Genomic DNA, 21,061 nt, shown 5'->3' on the forward strand with positions numbered 1-21,061 from the left:
CAGGGACTGCTCCAGAGGCCAGGGGGAGGCAGAGACACAGCAGGCCTAAAGAGACTGAGCTCGGGTACCTTAAGAGCTCAAGGATAGGACTGACAGCACTTTAAACCACCTGCAAACGGGGCCCAGAGAGCGTAAAGATAAGCAGAGACTTCTACACATCCCAGTGGAAGGGACCGCCCCAGCGCCCAAAGAGAAGCAGAGCAGAGGCTGCACCAACTTCACTCAAGTGAGAGAGTGCCAGGGCCCGAGACCGCTGGAAAATTGCCTGGAGGCAACAGTTCTTATATCAGGGGAAAGGGGAGTCTGTGCAGAACAGGGCCACCGAAGCTGAACCCAAGCATCTGCACAGAGAAGAAAGAGACGGTCGGGCCACTCTAGAAACCACCTGAGACCCGAGGCTCCAGAACTCGGAGTAGAAGAGACTGCTTCCAGACTCCTTAACTCTGGGAGAAGGGACTGCTGCAAGGCTCCAGAACTCTATGAGAAGGGACTGCTTCAAGAGTCCATAACTCTGGGAGAAGAGACTACTTCAAGAGTCCATAACTCTGGGTAAAGAGACTGCTTCAAGGCGCCAGGCCTCTGGGAATCCAAGGCAGCTCCAGGCCCAGAGGAGGCACCCAGGAGGTGTAGAGAGCCCCGTTTCCATCGCGAGTGGGCGCCGGGCCTGGTGTGCAGCCACGGCGTCGGCTCTGCCCCTGCCCCTCTGCCCCCTCCCCCGGCCGGACATGTCCTTCGCCATGCTGCGCTCGGCCCCCAGCCGCTACCTGTACCCCGAGATCAGCATGCTGTCCGAGGACGAGGAGAGCGGCAGCGACAGCTCGGGCTCCGACGACAAGGGCTTCCACCTGGACGCCGACGGCTTCCCCGTCAAGGGCGGCAAGCGGCGCTCGGGCAAGAAGGGGCACCGGCTGCACCGGGAGCCGCGCCAGCGCCACACGGCCAACGCGCGGGAGCGCGACCGCACCAACAGCGTCAACACGGCCTTCACGGCGCTGCGCACCCTCATCCCCACCGAGCCCGCCGACCGCAAGCTCTCCAAGATCGAGACGCTGCGCCTGGCCTCCAGCTACATCTCGCACCTGGGCAACGTGCTGCTGGTGGGCGAGGCCTGCGGCGACGGGCAGCCGTGCCACACCACCACCTTCTACCACCACCACCACCAGGGCAGCAGCCCGGCCCGGGAGGGCGAGAACTCGCAGCCCAAGCAGATCTGCACCTTCTGCCTCAGCAACCAGCGCAAGCAGGTGAGGGGGGCAGCTCCGGGGGCCACGCGCACGGGGTGGGGCCAGTCTCCAAGGGGGCCACGCACAGGGGATGGAGGAGACATGGTGGGGCCACTCTCCAAGGGGCCCAACTCCGGGGGCCAGCGCACAGGGTGGAGGAGACGGGGTGAGCCCAACTCAGGAGGGCCACACACAAGGGATGGAGGAGACGGGATGGGGCCACTCTCTAAGGGGGTGGCAAATCAGTAGGGCCCGGGGGCGAGGCACAAGGGGTGGAGGAGAGGCACCGTGGGGCCACTCTCGAAGGAGCCCAGCTCAGGAGGGTCAAGTGGTACACAAGAAGGGTGAAGGAGTGGAGAAGGTAAACTGTGGGGTCTCCACCTCACTGGACGCTCCTGAGTTGGGCTCTTGGGTAGAGGTGTACTGTGGGACCACTAACCAAGGAACCCAACCGAAGCAGATCCAGTGGGCACCAGATGGGCGGGACGTGGTATACTCGAGGGCACCTGTCCAAGGAACAAGACTGAGGAGGGTGCAGAGGGTCGCACTCTGGGCAAAAGGGTGAAAAAGCTAAACTGTGAGGCCTCCACCTAGGGAACCCGGCTGAGGAAGGGAGCAGGCTCCAGCAGGCCATGAGATGGGGGAGGGATGGATGAGGTAGAGTGTGGGGCCTCTAGTCAGGTTAGACAACTCAAGCATGGTGGAGCTTCAGTCCAAAGAACCCGGACGAAGAGGGCCAGCGCCTCACGAGCACATAGAAGGGTGGAAGAGATGCATGGGGCCTCCACCCTAGGAACCCAAATTATGAGGAAACACAGGGGCCTGCTCTTCAAGGAACCAGGCTCAAGAGGGACCAGTGTGATGTGAGCAGGGATAAGGGAAAACAGAGATCAGAGAGGCCTACATCCATGGAGGTCAGGGAAGGAATAACGCCACATGTACGGAAGAAGAGTAAAAGAGACCCAAGGGGTCCAAGGGTCGAATGGCCATCATCAGCTTGGAAACAGTAGATTTTGAAAGAAATACCGGGGTTCTCCAACTGATGAATCCAAAAGATGAGGTGTGAGTGGCTCACCCAGAGATATGTATGTGGCCTCCAACGAACAAGCCAAAAAAGTCATTCTGGAAAAGGCGCAGAGCGCTATAGTAACTGCTGCCAAGAAACCCTACTGACGAGACACGTCCCCATTGGCACAGGCAACAAACGTGGTTAGGAGTAAGATCTGCACTGGTGCAAAGAGGCCGACATGAGTGCAAACCAGCTGCCCGGGTCCAGTCCAGCGAACAGCAGCAGACTAGACATGGCAGTGCCGTGCCCTTCCCCAAACAAGTCCACTGCTCAAGAGTGGCCACTGCCCTGCTGCAGACAGGCCTCAGCCCGAGGGCAGGTTCATTTCGAACCCACGAACGGTGACCCTTCGAAGTCAGCAGCTCATGGAGGGGCACGAGACTGAACTAGGGCACCGTTCGCCCAGGGTTTGATCGAGGGGACATGTTAGGGGTGCCTTTTACAACAGATTCGCGATCAGCACCAGACTGATGCCACAAAGGCCCAGCAGACAGGGCATGTGCAGGCTGGACCAGCCTGGACGCCCACGTCCAGCTGTAGTGTTTGACAATCTAGGATATAAAACACATCTACACCAGAAAAGGAGCCCTGCACCTGCAGGAGTAGTAGGCAGAATGGAAGAAACTGCTTTGAACACCAGTCACTAAAAACTAACGAAAGGTAGGACAAGAGCAACAATTCAAAAGCAGATTTCGAATTCGTTATTCGTAAGTATTGACTTAAGATTTAAGAAGTCCTCGGATCGCACGTACTTTTAGAAATAACGCCTTTAGAAGCACATACTTTGTGCTGGGTCCGTGGACAGGTGAAACCAGTACACTCTGTTACCAGAGGGTGCCCCTGGCAAGGACTGACTGAAGGAATAAGCTGGCACAACAAATAAGTGCGGTCGAGAGTCTGATGCACCCCCTTGAGACTACTACACATTAAGAGCATTCCAGAAATGATGCGCTTCCGAGAATTCAAGAAATCGGGGCTCGGCACCTTTGAGGTATGAGGGGCAAACAGACGCCTGCAGCAAGGTTGGGGTGACCATCGCAAGCCACAGAAAGCACAGGTGAGGGGCAGGGCTGGGGTGACCATCACAAGCCACAGAAAGCACAGGTGAGGGGAGCACAGAGGCACCTGCAGCAGGGCTGGGCTTCCCATCACAAGCCACAGAGCACAGGTGAGGGGCGCACAGAGGCACCTGCAGCAGGGCTGGGGTGACCATCACAAGCCACAGAGCACAGGGGAGGGGCGGACAGAGGCACCTGCAGCAGGGCTGGGGGCCTATCACAGGCCACAGAGCACAGGTGAGGGGAGCACAGAGGCACCTGCAGCAGGGCTGAGCTTCCCATCACAAGCCACAGAAAGCACAGGTGAGGGGCGCACAGAGGCACCTGCAGCAGGGCTGGGCTTCCCATCACAAGCCACAGAGCACAGGTGAGGGGCGCACAGAGGCACCTGCAGCAGGGCTGGGGGCCTATCACAGGCCACAGAGCACAGGTGAGGGGAGCACAGAGGCACCTGCAGCAGGGCTGGGGGCCATCACAAGCCACAGAGCACAGGTGAGGGGAGCACAGAGGCACCTGCAGCAGGGCTGGGGGCCTATCACAGGCCACAGAGCACAGGTGAGGGGAGCACAGAGGCACCTGCAGCAGGGCTGGGGGCCATCACAAGCCACAGAGCACAGGTGAGGGGAGCACAGAGGCACCTGCAGCAGGGCTGGGGGCCTATCACAGGCCACAGAGCACAGGTGAGGGGAGCACAGAGGCACCTGCAGCAGGGCTGGGGGCCTATCACAGGCCACAGAGCACAGGTGAGGGGAGCACAGAGGCACCTGCAGCAGGGCTGGGGGCCATCACAAGCCACAGAGCACAGGTGAGGGGAGCACAGAGGCACCTGCAGCAGGGCTGGGGGCCTATCACAGGCCACAGAGCACAGGTGAGGGGAGCACAGAGGCACCTGCAGCAGGGCTGGGGGCCATCACAAGCCACAGAGCACAGGTGAGGGGAGCACAGAGGCACCTGCAGCAGGGCTGGGGGCCTATCACAGGCCACAGAGCACAGGTGAGGGGAGCACAGAGGCACCTGCAGCAGGGCTGGGGCCTATCACAGGCCACAGAGCACAGATGAGGGGCGCACAGAGGCACCTGCAGCAGGGCTGGGGGCCTATCACAGGCCACAGAGCACAGGTGAGGGGAGCACAGAGGCACCTGCAGCAGGGCTGGGGGCCATCACAAGCCACAGAGCACAGGTGAGGGGAGCACAGAGGCACCTGCAGCAGGGCTGGGGGCCTATCACAGGCCACAGAGCACAGGTGAGGGGAGCACAGAGGCACCTGCAGCAGGGCTGGGGCCTATCACAGGCCACAGAGCACAGATGAGGGGCGCACAGAGGCACCTGCAGCAGGGCTGGGGGCCTATCACAGGCCACAGAGCACAGGTGAGGGGAGCACAGAGGCACCTGCAGCAGGGCTGGGGGCCATCACAAGCCACAGAGCACAGGTGAGGGGAGCACAGAGGCACCTGCAGCAGGGCTGGGGGCCTATCACAGGCCACAGAGCACAGGTGAGGGGAGCACAGAGGCACCTGCAGCAGGGCTGGGGCCTATCACAGGCCACAGAGCACAGATGAGGGGCGCACAGAGGCACCTGCAGCAGGGCTGGGCTTCCCATCACAAGCCACAGAAAGTACAGATGAGGGGCACACAGAGGCACCTGCAGCAGGGCTGGGGGGGGTGGGGGCCATCACAAGCCACAGAGAGCACAGGCACTTGCAAGAGGGCAGGTTCTAGTTCTGCACGCTTGCCTCCTTGCACATGCATCCCTTGGCCCCTCATCACACTTCATTACTGCCCCAGCTGCATCCGCCGAACCAGCAGCACGCTGGTCAGCTTTCGGGATTACTTTTGAGCGGCGCCCTCAGGTCAGCACTCCAGTCAATGGAAAATGACCATTTTTTCACCCGTTCTTAAAATATATATTTTTTTACTTTGCACAAAATATTGACAGGAATGGAGCCTTCAAAAGGACAGGTGGGGTCAGTCCGACTGTATACACTGCTTTATCTACGAAGAAGGGAGCTGAGCTTTGTAGGGACAGTACAGACACACTGTGCCAAAGGCACGGACAGTATGTGGTTTCATATCCGGGCTGCTAGAGTAAGGGACTGCGCTGGCACTTCGTATGGGGGCTTCTAGGCACTTCATAAGGCAGTACCTGCACTTCATATCAGTTACTAAATTACAACGGGATCGTTTCTGAACTTAACATCAGGGTTCATAAAGGTTCAGTGGGACAGTTCCAGACTGCACATCACGGATTCATGGCTGAATCAGGCTGTACACTCACAGACAGACGACGGGAAAGAAGGCAGAGGATATTTCCTCAGAAGTCCTTACCTTCTTTACGCTACAGGGAATCCCAGCGATTACATTTTAATCAAGAAGGAGTTTTTTTATAAGATTCAACCGCATTTATTTACCAATAAAGAATCATCACTCCATTCTTGGAAATGCTCATCTCAATCGAAGAACCGATTTAATGTGGGTGATTGATAGCACGCTACGGGGGATTCACAACACGAAATAGAACTATTCTCCATTGGAAGGCACGCTCCATTGGCATTTTACAAGGTCTTATTTTAACCCTGTTGAAGTCCTTTTACGGACGAAACCCTTTGGCTGGGCTGATGCATGTATTCATTTTTCCAATTGTGAAAATAAAAGCAACAAAACGGAATTCAAGAACTATTAAGTCTCTCGTCTACATAGGTTTGATTAATGTCATGATTTTAAAAGATTATATTGTACTTGACATTTGAATTGCTTTAGTTAATAGTGTGCTCCTTGATACTATCTTCGTTATTAGAATAGAGATTTGACCGCTCACTAGAGGGGTCAAGTCAAGTGTGAGCACGTTTGTGCTATATCAGATTTTGAAGACTTCTTTACTGGTGCAGCCCATATAGCCCACAATACTGTCCTGTCCTGCTAAAGCACCCAGGGGCAGGGGGAAGAAAGGGACTTTCCCAACCCCAGCCACTCTGAGTGACCTCACGGCTGGGTGAGAGAGAGGGAATACAGGACACGGACAGTTGTCACCCAGCATCGCCTGAAGCTCAGAGTCCTGTCTTCAGCTCAGGACTGGCCTAGACCTAACAGTGAATGCCTTGGGGGGGCCTGCGGGACTACAGCCACCCTGTGTCCACACACCTCACCGCTCCCCCAGGGATTGGGAGAGTACGCTAAAGTCCTGGTACTCCTGGAGTGCCATGAAGGTCTTCAAATAACAGTCAGAGACTGTGGTGAGGGGAATCAAGCCAACGTAGGGATATACTCAACACCAACGAGACCACGCGGATTGATCCTTCGGACGCCCAAACTCTTCAAAAACTGAGGTCCCCAACATTGCCAAGTCCTTCCTCATGGTCCCCTCCCTGGTTTGGGAGAGGGGATTCTCCAGAGCTCCGAACTCTTCAAACATGGAGGTCCCCAACATTTATGCCATTTGTTTCCTCCAGGTCACATTCCTTGTTTGCCAAGAGGGGGTGGGGGTTTCTTGCCTGGCATAGCTCTGCATTCCCGGCCCTCGAGGTTCACCAAAACACACCCTAACAAAGAGTGTGGACAACAAAGAGCAAACACTCCTGCCCTGTTCAGAAGATGTCTCTATTGTGCTGCTTGAGAAAGACGTAGATCCAATAAGCAGCCATCTAAGAGTCTGGAGAGCAATGACTTCCCTGGGTACCATTTACGTATGATAAGGAGAGATGGCACAGCACGCTGTGCTTAACTCGGGCCTGACACTATTCGGGATCCAGTCGCATGCTCTAGTGTTCGGAGGTCAGCCTAGGGCAGAAACACAAAGAGGGCCTCCTCTTTGTAGGGTTTGGACCTGCACTGACAGATGCCGCAGGGAGCGCCTCACACCTCTATAGCATCCCAGCTCATGCATCCTTCTCTTAAGGGCGTGCTATTGGGCTAAGTGGTGGTCTAGGGACTGTCTCGGACCCTGACAGCTTCTCAGATCCCCCCTCTTCAGTGTTCGAGGCTGCGCTGGCAGAGCTGGAGCGACTATATCATGGCCGGACTGTATCTCGGATCCTCCCTCTGCCTAGTGTTAGGAGCTATGCTAACAAGAGCCCTAGAAACCGCGTCCTACCCTGGCAGCGTCTCAAATCCTCCCTGTTTTAATGTTATCAGATGCACTAAGAAGAGGTTTAGGGGAGCGTTTCACACCCCGACAGTATCTCTGAACTTGCCTTTGTCTTTGGTATTAGTAGCTGCACTAACAAGAGCCCTAGAGAGAGCCTGGAAGCAGCGGAGGCGCTCGGTTTTAATATAAAGCAGCTCGGCACACCATGAATCCGTGAAAACATAAACCCGTTTACTTAGGGAAGACATTACCGCTTCCCCTCAGCCACTGGAGCAGCGAGCAGGAAACCGGGCCCGATGCCCACACAAACACACGGAGGAGCGACTGTGGCCCCTGGCGAGGGCCCGTCTGGATCAGCCTTGTGCCTCCGCCTGACGCAGCTGGATGTGGCCAAGAGCCCCTTTCCAGGCCTGGAAGCAAGCGCAACCATGCGACAACGCATGTCCATGCAAACACCGGAGGAGCCTCTGTGGCCCCTGGCGAGGGCCCGTCTGGATCAGCCTTGTGCCTCCGCCTGACGCAGCTGGATGTGGCCAAGAGCCCCTTTCCAGGCCTGGAAGCAAGCGCAACCATGCGACAACGCATGTCCATGCAAACACACGGAGGAGCGACTGTGGCCCCTGGCGAGGGCCCGTCTGGATCAGCTTTGTGCCTCCGCTTGACGCAGCTGGATGTGGCCAAGAGCCCCTTTCCAGGCCTGGAAGCAAGCGCAACCATGCGACAACGCATGTCCATGCAAACACCGGAGGAGCCTCTGTGGCCCCTGGCGAGGGCCCGTCTGGATCAGCCTTGTGCCTCCGCCTGACGCAGCTGGATGTGGCCAAGAGCCCCTTTCCAGGCCTGGAAGCAAGCGCAACCATGCGACAACGCATGTCCATGCAAACACACGGAGGAGCGACTGTGGCCCCTGGCGAGGGCCCGTCTGGATCAGCTTTGTGCCTCCGCTTGACGCAGCTGGATGTGGCCAAGAGCCCCTTTCCAGGCCTGGAAGCAAGCGCAACCATGCGACAACGCATGTCCATGCAAACACACGGAGGAGCGACTGTGGCCCCTGGCGAGGGCCCGTCTGGATCAGCTTTGTGCCTCCGCTTGACACAGCTGGATGTGGCCAAGAGCCCCTTTCCAGGCCTGGAAGCAAGCGCAACCATGCGACAACGCATGTCCATGCAAACACACGGAGGAGCGACTGTGGCCCCTGGCGAGGGCCCGTCTGGATCAGCTTTGTGCCTCCGCTTGACACAGCTGGATGTGGCCAAGAGCCCCTTTCCAGGCCTGGAAGCAAGCGCAACCATGCGACAACGCATGTCCATGCAAACACACGGAGGAGCGACTGTGGCCCCTGGCGAGGGCCCGTCTGGATCAGCTTTGTGCCTCCGCTTGACACAGCTGGATGTGGCCAAGAGCCCCTTTCCAGGCCTGGAAGCAAGCGCAACCATGCGACAACGCATGTCCATGCAAACACACGGAGGAGCGACTGTGGCCCCTGGCGAGGGCCCGTCTGGATCAGCTTTGTGCCTCCGCTTGACGCAGCTGGATGTGGCCAAGAGCCCCTTTCCAGGCCTGGAAGCAAGCGCAACCATGCGACAACGCATGTCCATGCAACAACTTTGTGCTGCCGCGAAAAATAGTTTAAACAAGACTAAGCAAATGCCAAGAAAAGGTCATATAAAGGCAAAATGACTACTGCATATAACATTGCTCATCCTCAATAATGCACCGAAACCAGAAAGTGATTTGCGCCGCTGCAAAATCCACGCATGGCATACGGTGGCAAAAACAGGCGCAGGGAAGCCAGGACTTGGGGCTCACCTTCTCCGCTGCTTGAAGGGCGCATAGTACGGTGCAGCCCCGTCATTTAAGCGCAGAGTGGTCATAAGCCACATAGGGTGGGGTCTGAGGGGCCGCCAGGGATGGGGTGCGCGGCTCGCAGGCCTTGTACAATATGACTGGTGGTGGGAGGTGGTAATGGAGCAGGGCCAGGCGTTCACGTGTGCATCACTCCACCTACACCAGTGACAGCAGGGCGTGCATAGACCCAGTTTGTCTAGAGCACACGCATGATGCGGGACTGCACCGCCAGCCTTCGGGGTCCACAGCACTCCCGTGACGCAGGACTGCACCGACAGCCGCAGATACTCTGTGCAGCACAAGAGGGCTCACACGAGGCCCCCGGGCTCTAGTGCAGTCGCAGATACTCTCACAAGGCCTCTGTGCAGCACAAGAGGGCTCACACGAGGCCCCCGGGCTCTAGTGCAGTCGCAGATACTCTCACAAGGCCTCTGTGCAGCACAAGAGGGCTCACACGAGGCCCCCAGGCTCTTGTGCAGTCGCAGATACTCTCACAAGGCCTCTGTGCAGCACAAGAGGGCTCACACGAGGCCCCCGGGCTCTTGTGCAGTCGCAGATACTCTCACAAGGCCCCTGTGCAAGAGCAGAGAGCTCACACGAGGCCCCCGGGCTCTAGAGCAGTCGCAGACACTCTCACAAGGCCCCTGGGGTCAGAGCAGACCCTGCACACCGTGCGGGCTGGTGCCTTGCTGGAGTACAGGGCATGCACGAGGGTGCACAGGGGCAGTCCCTGCGTAAAAAGCGTTCTCACATCCGGCTGCAGCCCCAGGGAGCTCCCATACACGTCTCCTGCAGGCTCCCAGGCTCTCACCTGCCATCTCTCCCCAGCCCTGCATTTCTGCCGGGCTCAGAGTTGCACATTTGGCCTTCTGGTTGCACTAATTCCCTGCCCGGCCCGAGCTCTGGAATGTGTTGGAAGCGCTGCTGTGCCTCGGGTCTCACGCCCCAGGGGAGACATTATTAGTCCCATAAAAAGTTAACAGCCCGGCCCCCGGGAGCCCTGAAGATGGAGCCGCTTCCCACACGGGGACCGAAGGCACGGGTGCAGCTGACAGCTGCTGCACACCGCAGGAGTGAGGCCGCACCTGGGAGGAGAGACTGCGGGCCCCCGCAGAGAGAGGGGCAGACGAGAGGCCCCAGAAGAGAACCGGGAGGACCCGAGGCCCCAGAAGAGAACCGGGAGGACCCGAGGCCCCAGAAGAGAACCGGGAGGACCCGAGGCCCCAGAAGAGAACCGGGAGGACCTGAGGCCCCAGAAGAGGACCGGAGGCCCCAGAAGAGAACCGGGAAGAGGCCCCAGAAGAGAACCGGGAGGACCTGAGGCCCCAGAAGAGAACCGGGAGGACCCGAGGCCCCAGAAGAGAACCGGGAAGACCTGAGGCCCCAGAAGAGAACCGGGAGGACCCGAGGCCCCAGAAGAGAACCGGGAGGACCTGAGGCCCCAGAAGAGAACCGGGAGGACCCGAGGCCCCAGAAGAGAACCGGGAGGACCCGAGGCCCCAGACGAGAACCGGGAGGACCCGAGGCCCCAGAAGAGAACCGGGAGGACCCGAGGCCCCAGAAGAGAACCGGGAGGACCCGAGGCCCCAGAAGAGAACCGGGAGGACCCGAGGCCCCAGAAGAGAACCGGGAGGACCTGAGGCCCCAGAAGAGAACCGGGAGGACCCGAGGCCCCAGACGAGAACCGGGAGGACCCGAGGCCCCAGAAGAGAACCGGGAGGACCCGAGGCCCCAGAAGAGAACCGGGAGGACCCGAGGCCCCAGAAGAGAACCGGGAGGACCCGAGGCCCCAGAAGAGAACCGGGAAGACCCGAGGCCCCAGAAGAGAACCGGGAGGACCCGAGGCCCCAGAAGAGAACCGGGAGGACCCGAGGCCCCAGAAGAGAACCGGGAGGACCCGAGGCCCCAGAAGAGAACCGGGAAGACCCGAGGCCCCAGAAGAAAACCGGGAAGACCTGAGGCCCCAGAAGAGAACCGGGAGGACCCGAGGCCCCAGACGAGAACCGGGCAAACGGAGAATAGGAGAGTGGGTGTAGCCTTAGGGGGGAGACTGAGAACTAGGGCAGGCACGAGGAGTCAACGGATAACCAGGGCAGGCATGAGGCTCTAACAGAGAACCAGCCCAGGAGTTCGGCTCCAACACAGAGAAGGGACAGGCGTGATACTCTAGCGGAGAAATGAGCCAGGTGCTGGGCCACAAGGGACATCCAGGACAAAGTGAGAGTCCAGAGACTGAGGACAGATTGTAGGTCAGGGTAGAAGTCTTCCACTAGGACTGCAACACCCATCTACAGTCTGACCACAAACAAGTGCTAAAGACAAGTCTTCGAAAGTATGCTCAGCTAGAAACTAGCCAAACGTTTTAAGTCTGGCTTGACAGCACTCTGTCAGGTAATCAATCAGTGCTTAATTTGAGCCGGTGGTTTCCTGTGCTGAGCACCAGCACTTACCACAGGTGCCACAAGGTGATGCAGTTTGTCTAATTTAGTGATGAGCACAAAAACAGATGTTTATTAATTCAATATAAATTAAAAACTAATAAGACCAGCCGGCCAAGTCATTATAATCGCTTTGGGGACTTCGAACATCTGAACTGTCGCACTTGATTCAGTGTGATGGTTAGCAGTTGTGCAGTGCAGGTACTGTCACTGGCAGTCGCAATGGGTAGTGAAAGCTGTTCTAGCCACTGGTAGTCATCCAACAAGAGCTTTAAGAAGCAATACTGAGAGGAGGGCTGTGGCTGCGCCCACATTGATCTTCCTCTCTATAAACCTTTATTTGATTGGGCAGAAGGTGGTGTTAGTTTCGCCGAAATGACTGTTGCTATTGCAGTTTTAGCCTTGTTGGATTCCTTACACTCAATGCAGCAGACCTCACTGTGTTTTGGTGAAAAACCAATGATCAAGGCTTGCCTGTTTATCAGGCAATCTTACGACAACAGCAGTAGGTCAGACCTCTATTGAATTTCACAGATGCTTTTCACACTATGCCTTCAGCGTGGCTTGCTCCTACACTAGTCCGTAGACTAGTTATTCATTACAAAGACTCTCACAGATTACCATGGGAGGCAAGGGTCTTGGTGTTGATAACCACCTCTGACAAACCCTGGGGGCAGACCTGCACTGTAACAATATTTTCTGATACTGCACATTGTTTTTCCAACTGGAATGTTGTACATATGACTGTCTGGTGGCTGCTTTGTGGGATAGCTTATGTTCCATGCAGAGTGAAGTGAGTGGTGAAAAAGATACACCTCAAGGCAGGAACTGAGGGTTTCCCAGAGCATTGCTAGGAGACCGTGACCAACAACAGTGGCTAGTGAGGGGTGGCTGGAGGCCAGTGACGGGTGGCTGGGGGCCAGTGAGGCACAGCTCGGCACAATGGGAGACAATGAAGGCAGATACCAAACTAGCAGGTGTCGAGGGGGAGGAGGGGATGGGCAGGAGGAATCAGCTTGGGTCAGAGGAACATAGTGGGAGCTAGGGACAGACAGCTGTGGCTGGTTTTCGGTTTTCACAAGCAAAGGCCAGAAGTGGTAGTTGCAAGTGAGACAACAACGGTCAGTGGCTGCTGGAGAGAGATAGCGGGGGACTGTGGCAATCGGAGGCATCGGGGGCTAGTGGAGGCCAGTCAAACTGACAGAGTTGGAGTCACAGACCCAGAGCCAACCAGGTCTACTTGGGGAGGCGGGGTCAGTAGGAGCCAATGAATGGTTTGAGCCACTGAGGGACGACGGATCCTTGGGTATCTGAGAAGGCACGCTCTCTCGTGTGCCCACTGTGTAAACTCACCCTGGACACACACGAACTCCCAGGGGTGAACATACACACCATCTGTGTAAGTCGGGTATCTTGTAAGAAATGACGCAGTGGTTACTCGGGACGCAAGGAGGCTCTCCAAGGTCCTCCATCTGTAAACATGCAAGTCAAACAGTCACTCGGCACCACCTGAAAACGAACAGTTCTAATGCCAACCTCTAGCCCAGGTATTCATTGTGCTGCCTCCTTTTGCTACCCTACTTGTAAAGCCTTGCACTCAAAATAATACAGTGAGCTGGAAGCTGGCTTTCATGCCTTCCTATTCCTGTTAAAAGCCACACCTTAAGAGTCCAAAAATACTTTGAATGCAAGACATCCACAAGTAGAAAGGATCATCTATAAAGTCCTTTGCTCTCCACCTGCAATTAAAAAGCATGCTTTAGGTAGTATAGCTTTAGAGCATCCAGACTACAGCAAGCGCCTAGAAGTCACATGGATGCCATGCAGCTCAAGAATGAGGGGCAAGAACTCTGTGCTGAACTAGTGGCAGCTGCAGCTAGTCCAGCATTGGGAACATTAGCAGGGCCGTGAGAAGACACAGCAATGGCAGTTCTTTATCAAGGGAGACGCTGTGTTCTATGGGGACTCGAGTGCCACAAAAGCCAGTTGTGCTGTAGATCAGGAAGCAAGGACATTGACAGAGCTGTGTGTGGTAACTAGATAGAAGAACCGCATGCCCTGCCTGAGAGGCACGGCTGGGGGTGGCTGTATGTCTGCCCACAAAAAAGGTTTTTGGGCCAAAGCATTCTTGAGGCCTTGCAAGCAAAGGTCAGCTGCTTCTGGGAAATCACTCTAACCGGGACCCTGCCACATCTTGCATTGCATCAAGACTACAGCAACCCCCCTCCCCTCCTTCCTAGGAAGATGAAATGGTATATCAACGCCTCAAACCCTCCCCCATGAATTACCAACCCAGCCCACCGTGTTAAAATTCCAGAAGGTGGCAACCCTCTACAGTTGACTTGGTACTATTACCAGGCCCCCTCTTTAGTCTTCCTCGTCATATCCGTTTTACCTCTGGCCTATCACGGTAGTTCAACGACGACAGCCATGAAGGATCCGTCTGTGAAAAGTGGTGAGAGTACGCCAGTGCAGATGCCGTGACATCATCTGTTAAGTATACATGGCCTACACTTGTACCACGTACAGCATCCCCAGCTTTATACTTGAACATCTGCTGTAAACATACTTGCAGCATGCATATTAAAGGTGTCATTTTTACTGCACGAGCCTATTTTGGTTTTGGGTTGCCCAGATTTTTATCAGGAAGGTCTTTGACAGCAGCTATTGCTCAGCATGGTCAGTGAAGCAATGTGTCACAGACAGCCGCAAGGAGTAGGCCTTTTGTCATTTGTGGGGCAATCAGATTGGCGGAGAGCAGTGACCTGCCTTGGGACTAGACTTTCAAAGCTAGGACAGTCCCAACTGAGCCGGAAAGTGAGAAGAGTACACTGCAATCTTTAACTATAGTAAGAAACTGCTACAGACCATTCCAACCCTCTCCTGTCAGCAGCAAGCAGGGCTTCACTTGTAGAAGAGCTACAGACCACAGCACTTGGCCTATCTTTCGATGGCACACCATCCTCCACCCCCTTCATGCAAGGGGCTTTATCCTAGGTATCCAGAAAAATGATATTTTATTGTGCCTGTGAAGTGAATGTAGAGTAATGCTCTGCCACGTGGCACAATCTAAATGTAGGCTGGCCAAGCAGACGTCAGCTACTAAGGCTTGTGTGCAGATTTGGACCCTAGCACCGCCTCTCTAGCCAGACAGCCTTGTGTGGGTGTCGCAAAGGAAAGGAACCGGATCCGGACAAATGGGGGCGGGGGGAGATGGCAAATGTAGCAAAAGCTGGTGGAACACTCAAGGGTCCCAGGACTCTGCCGGCAACGGAAGATCTGCAATACACATTATATCTGAACTCAAAGACAAAAACAGTCTTTCAAAGAGTCCAACTCATCTTTGGATGCGTGTCCACAGAGAGCAAACGTGGCCACCATTCCAAGATATTTTCTCCACTTATCCAGAATCCTCTGCCTGCAAAGGCAACCTGAGTTTTCCCAGATGATCCAGCGCTTCCCTATTGGCCTTCAACAACGCACTACACCTTCAATATTTTAGAACACCAAATTAATCGGTCTTTGATTAAGGACAATTCCACAAACAGCAATTTCCGTCTGTCCTCCCCAAGCCATACAAAGTCCTCTCATATCAACCATACAAAACCTATTGAATCCCACACCCCAAACAAATGCACAAGTTCAAGCTGCTCCATACCACATCATACGTAGTCCACCCTCTCTCTCTGATTGAAGTAGGAGAGAGATGGCTGCACCAAACACAACTTCCCAAGAACCAGCCCAGCTACTCCACCGCAAACTCCTTCTTACCTTCAATGGCATCAGTGTTCTACCTCCCAACCCAACAGCCTCCTACTAGGTCACATAGACTCACGACAATAAATGCTTTCCTTTGACTAAAACCAGGTAAACAGCTTTCACCCTAACAAACACGAGAAACAGTGGTCCAGGAAAGCTGGCAACAAAAAATATTCAACCAAGAGTCCCAAAACAAAATAATAAAGAAGGGCTATTAAAGGAGGGCTACTTGTACAAAACAAGTGAAACTGGATCACTGGAGATGGGATTAATGACAGGCGTTTGAACCCCAGTACACACTGCAGGTAGAAGGGTCCTTTTCTGAGGTTTGTACAAGAGCATCTGAAATATCTATAGCAAGAGATATTGATATTGTCTTTGTGAATGTGTTTTAGCCATGTTGTCTCCTCTCAATATATCCTCCACCTTCACTCTGACTCATCCCAACCCTCATTCTACTACTATGAGCTCCAAAACAACCCTTTCTATACTCTTCCCTCCTCTAGCCCTCCTTTGATCACCCCAAACTTCATTTCAATACTTTGATCTCCCAAACAATCCATCTAAATTCTAACCTCACCTATCCCTCCTTTGACTCCTCCCAAAACTCAGCTTACTACTTTGATCTACCTAAACCACTTCTACAGATTCTTACCCCCTCCATCTCTCAATACTAATACCAAACCTGATCTTACTACTATGATCTCACAATAAACACTTTCTGGACTCTTCCCTCTTCTATCCGCCCATTTTTTTTTTCAATCCGCCTAACACACTTGCATGTTCACCGCTCAAATTAACTCAAATGTAACTAAACTAATCCACCACTATAGTATCCTGTTTCGGTTCTGGCACAAATGCGATTTGCCAAAAAGTGATTGGACGCCTCGCCTCCTCAGGGGTAGTAAGCGCTATAGAAGTACAGTTACAATACAGGGACAGGTCCTAGCCCCCCCACACTCCTTAGCTCTGTAACTAAAAACAATTTAAAAGAGCTTATTTTGTAAAACGAGTACTACTACATTTTGTGCCGCTGTAAAGAATAAGTGTTAATATGGATCAATCTAATAGTGCCAGGATCAAATATGAGCACTTCGCATGCACTGACCCATCTCTCCACTGAATGCACAGCTATTCTCCTAAAGTGTCTCAGTATAGAGATGTCAACTGGCTACTAACTCTGTAATAACGCTTACTATTTTACTCCCTTCTCCAGAGCAAAGACAGAGACAGGAAATCAGCTATTCGGAACTAGAGAAAAGATTTAAGGACTTAGTTCACGAAGGAGAAGTGCAAAGAGGGGGTTGACGAAAACCCTCACACGGCTGGCTCCGTGGTCTACACCCACCAGTCCAGGGGGAGACGATTCCAGCTGTTTTCATCTCAGAAGAAAAATAAATGAGAAAAATGAAACTGATAGAAAAGACCACAAAGGAAATAAACCAGCCCGCCGGGTTTCTAAGACGTCTTCCTCCAGGATGTCCGTTGGATCCACCTCAGATGTGTAGATGGTACGAGAAGAGATGGCACTCCTAAAACATGCTGGCCTTGTAAGAGGAAAGGTACGGGAGAGCGCATCCGAGGGTGTCATGGTCTCACCAGAGAGGAAGCCACGGGGTCGAGCTGAAACACAGTGTAGTCAGAAGAACCCATCAACAAGCATGGCCTTCTGTCTCATTACCTGTGCGGTTCTGTTGTTGCTTATCCAGGAAACTGCATGTGATGCTCCTCGTCTATCCCAAGTGGCAGTACCAGAACGATGCTCTGCCAAGTCCACTTGGTGCAATTGTGGAAACTAAGGAAGATGCAACCTACTTTTTAAAACAGATGATGTGCTGAAACCAAGCGGGGACCACAAAGGCGCCCACTATCTCGGAGGCATCACCACAGCAATGTGAGTATTTTAAGAGCCATCGTCAGACCTCAAGACTGCTTTACTTAAAAATGTAGGACAATAAATTGGCTCCACCGTTCCGTGAACTCTTTTCAACTATTATTACTAACGGACATGTTGATAGTGCTTCATGCTATTGGACAATAATATAAAACCATTATTATTTAGATAAGAATAAATAAAATTTTGTGTAAACTCTTGTGAACAATGTGCGTTTTTGGAACTAGCCAGTCCCGAGTGAGAAGGAAAGCCTGTCCCACAAAGACGGATTGACTTGGGAGCCCCAAATAAAGGGTACAGTCAGCCAAACAGTATATTAGAACTGGAAGTCCACATGTAGTGGAAGACCAGGTAAAGGAGGTATGGCTTTTGTGCTACATCAAACTAGGATTCGAGTTCACTCAAGGTTTGGGGAGCAGCCTCAACAAAAGATGGAGAATTCCAGGCAGGGACTGCCAAAGCTCCACATGATCCACTACCAAAGTGTTACCCTATTCTAATTCTAACTAATGTGGAGAAGGATGAACTAAGGCAATTGCACAAAGCAAGTGCCAACCCCGTACTTTATGAAGATAATGCTGGATATTAAGAAATGTGTACAAATCATGTTGTATACAATTTTGTTGCCAAAAACCCCAACTTCTTTGCAAGGCAGGACTGGATATTGTGCGTTTCCACAGGAAGTTGAAAGGTCGGTTAGGTTAGTGGGGGCCGGTTTTGTAGCAGTGCATCAGTTTTAAAGCACTGCAAAGTTCCTTGTATATTCGGCAGTTTTCAGGCAACAATAAGTGTGTCAAGATAACTCTGATGATTAATGAACCTGCTTGGGAGAGATTGGAGTTTTATCTAGTGGCAGTTTTGACTCCTCTAAAGTAGCACAAAGGGTTATTATGCCTGCTTCAAAGAACTTGTACCATGCATAAAAAAACTTTTATGAGCATAGCTCAGTGGATTCCTGCTTTTGTCACAGATTCTGTTATTACTGCGCAGTTCATAAGTTACAATCATAATTTAGCACAGTGAGCTATGAAGTGTCATCAGAGAGATGCTTACAAACTGCATGGTACAGGTTAGAAAGCTAAGCTTTTTTACCCAGTCTTTCATTATCTTGATGTTTCTAAAAAAGGTTTGTTTGGGTGGAAATAAATGATTTCTATTGAAGTCAACCCTAATCACTGTGTTATGTTCTGAATCCGGAGTTTGTGCTCTCCACACCAAGCGCTCTTGAAAAGTGCCTACACCACTATGGATTACATTAATCCTACTCCTTGAAGTCAGTCTCCTTTGCCTTGTATAACATTTTCTATACACTGATTTACACATGTATGAGCCATTGTCTGTGTGTGATGTAAAGAGCTCGAACACCCTAAACTGGTATGAGAGGTGCTATAAAACAAATTAAATGGATGTGAGCGGGGCTATGGAGAGATGAGGCACTGTTGGAGGGTGATAGTGAGGGAATCATTGAAGAGCACCAACAAAGATTGTTGTATCCTGGTGCACAGTAAGGTCTTCATTTACTAAGCTTTAACCCCTTCCATGTCATGCATCACAGTGGGCGTGTGCTGATGACAGCTGGGGGCCGTCATGAACCCGCCCACTCAATAAAACTGCCGCACAGGCGCAGAATCGCGGCCGCGCCCAAGGGGTTAAAAGCAAACACAACTGAATATATAATGAAAGCTGTGTTGTAGAATGCACAATGTTTCCCCTCACGTCTGAGCATACCCTGTGTGAGTGTTTGATTGGTTCGGATGCTCCGTCCATCACCACCCCCTTTTGTACCGCTTTGGCCGCCATAAGTGTGGCAGGGTATGCTCAGACGGGAGTCCCTTGCTCACTTTGCCACTGGATTCAAGCAAGCCGGGCTGAAGACGGCTGGAATGCCAGAAACCTGTCCTCGGAAGCTTGTTTCCGGTCCAGGGAAGGCATGGCTTGGCAGTTTCGGCTGGACTGTTCCCATGAGGCACAGGGTCAGACTGATTGGCATATAGCCATGTCTGAACTGGGGTGGCAGAGTGGGCTAAAGAACGGTGATGGATCAAACCCAGATCTTATGACTGGGTGTGAATGTTTGATTGGTTTGGATGCTCCGTCCATCAACACCCCTTTTTGTAACACTACAGTGAGTCACACGCTATAGAAGTGCCAAGCAACATAATATATAAAATGGTCCTTTATAGTAAAATCTCCCTCGCAACTGGGAAACCGTCTTCTCCGGTTCCTTTTTTACCAGCATGCGCAGTGGATCATACATTATACCATTCACCCACCTGTGCTCCAGTACAGTCTATTTACATCTCTGACTCACTCTCTCATCACTGGATGTCTGGACCACTTTTTTCCCCACAGTCTCCAATTTGGCCCTGTGTCTACGAAGAAAATGCCTACATAACTTAGATGCAACAATGGATATTGTAATATATTTGGCGTGGTGAACTATTGCCAACCACTGCTCATGCAGCTATAATCCACTAACTCATCACACCAGACACTTCAAGGGGATTGGGTACAACAAGTCCAGGTTTCACGTGTGTTGACAGTTACTAGAGCATATCACACCATGTCACATTTAAATTATTTTAGAGCCACCGTGGAGACAACTGTAACTTTCTCAAATCCTTCCGCACTTCAAACATATTGCAACCCATCAGTTCCAACTGATTCCATTATCACCATCACCTCAGAGAAAGGCAGCTGTCTTTAAGACGGGAAGGGCTGTAAGTAGCTCCCCAGCCACACCTTTGGAACCCTGTTACTTCGGAGGGGAACATAGCGGAGTATATCTATACATCCTAGAGCAGGCTTCTTGCGCGCTGAAGATTTGTGTTTTGGAACATTAGCGAAGGACTGCTGACGTGCCACGGCTTCGAGTCTGTTGGTTCACTAGTGCTAATCGACTATGTTTTGTATAGCCTTCCTTCTGTGGAGCCCGCACGACCTCATCCGTTGCTCTTTTGCAACTAATGTCTGGGACTTTCATGGTAGCTTTACTCTTCTGGTGCTCACCTGCTAGGTCATGGTTTGTTCAGTTTTCCCATTAGGGAAGAAAAAATTATGAAATAGTTGGCCTATGCAAGCATGATCTCAATAAAGCATAAAACCCATGCCTCAACTCCCGAAGTTTCTTCGCGACAAAAATAAATAAAATTGTCGCTGTGCTCCACTTTGTATATTTTGTCAGTCGACTACGAGAAAAGTGCACATGTCTGATAATAACTGCCAAAAAAACAAGAAATTCACCAGAGAAAACAATGATGTCATTTTTCGAAGCTGTTTATTCTAACTCTCCAGGGCGTGTGTTGATCCTGGTGATGACATATTCCATCCCTCTGGTGTTTTTCTTAAGTGGGCCTTCCTTGCTCTCTTGCGGCTGCTCTATGTCCTTCCAATCGCTGCACTGCAGGGCAGACTAAACATCTCGTCGGTCCAGAGCAGGGAGGATGGACATGTGCTCTCCCCGGCACATCAGAGTGCAGGAGCAGAGGACAGGCGCGCAGAGATAAAAGGAGGTAGCACTTCTGACTCCAGGTCAAGAAGAGACTACCATCTCCATTGCAGCGGAGGGCCACTGCTGAGGAGGACTGGGGTTAGATTGAACACCCACCCAAGCATGAACTCAATAACCAAGCTGTTTATGCATGTGGCTTGAGGTCGCAGCCGTGAAGTTCCATTGCACTGGAACTGGTGC

At 52.9% G+C, this 21,061-nt stretch overlaps 2 protein-coding genes across 2 annotated transcripts in view; one reads left to right on the forward strand and one right to left on the reverse strand.

The window, feature by feature from the left end:
- BOP1 (BOP1 ribosomal biogenesis factor) overlaps window positions 1-21,061 on the reverse strand; it is a 178,559-nt gene that overhangs the window by 138,300 nt on the left and 19,198 nt on the right. The gene's annotated exons all lie outside the window — the stretch shown is intronic.
- Window positions 516-16,858, forward strand: SCX (scleraxis bHLH transcription factor). The gene is made up of 2 exons (XM_078686500.1): window positions 516-1,244; window positions 16,693-16,858. The coding sequence occupies exons 1-2, from the start codon at window positions 726-728 to the stop codon at window positions 16,729-16,731; spliced, it is 558 nt and encodes a 185-aa protein (XP_078542626.1). The 5' UTR covers window positions 516-725; the 3' UTR covers window positions 16,732-16,858.

Source organism: Lissotriton helveticus, chromosome 4_1, assembly GCF_964261635.1.
Source record: "Lissotriton helveticus chromosome 4_1, aLisHel1.1, whole genome shotgun sequence".
NCBI lineage: Eukaryota > Metazoa > Chordata > Amphibia > Caudata > Salamandridae > Lissotriton > Lissotriton helveticus.

Bases quoted from the DNA above. Each gene is read 5' to 3' on its own strand.
- SCX (XM_078686500.1), top strand. From the start codon at position 726: ATGTCCTTCGCCATGCTGCGCTCGGCCCCCAGCCGCTACCTGTACCCC. The intron at 1,245-16,692 runs GTGAGGGGGGCA...TCCCTTCTCCAG, and splicing joins TCAGCAACCAGCGCAAGCAG to AGCAAAGACAGAGACAGGAA.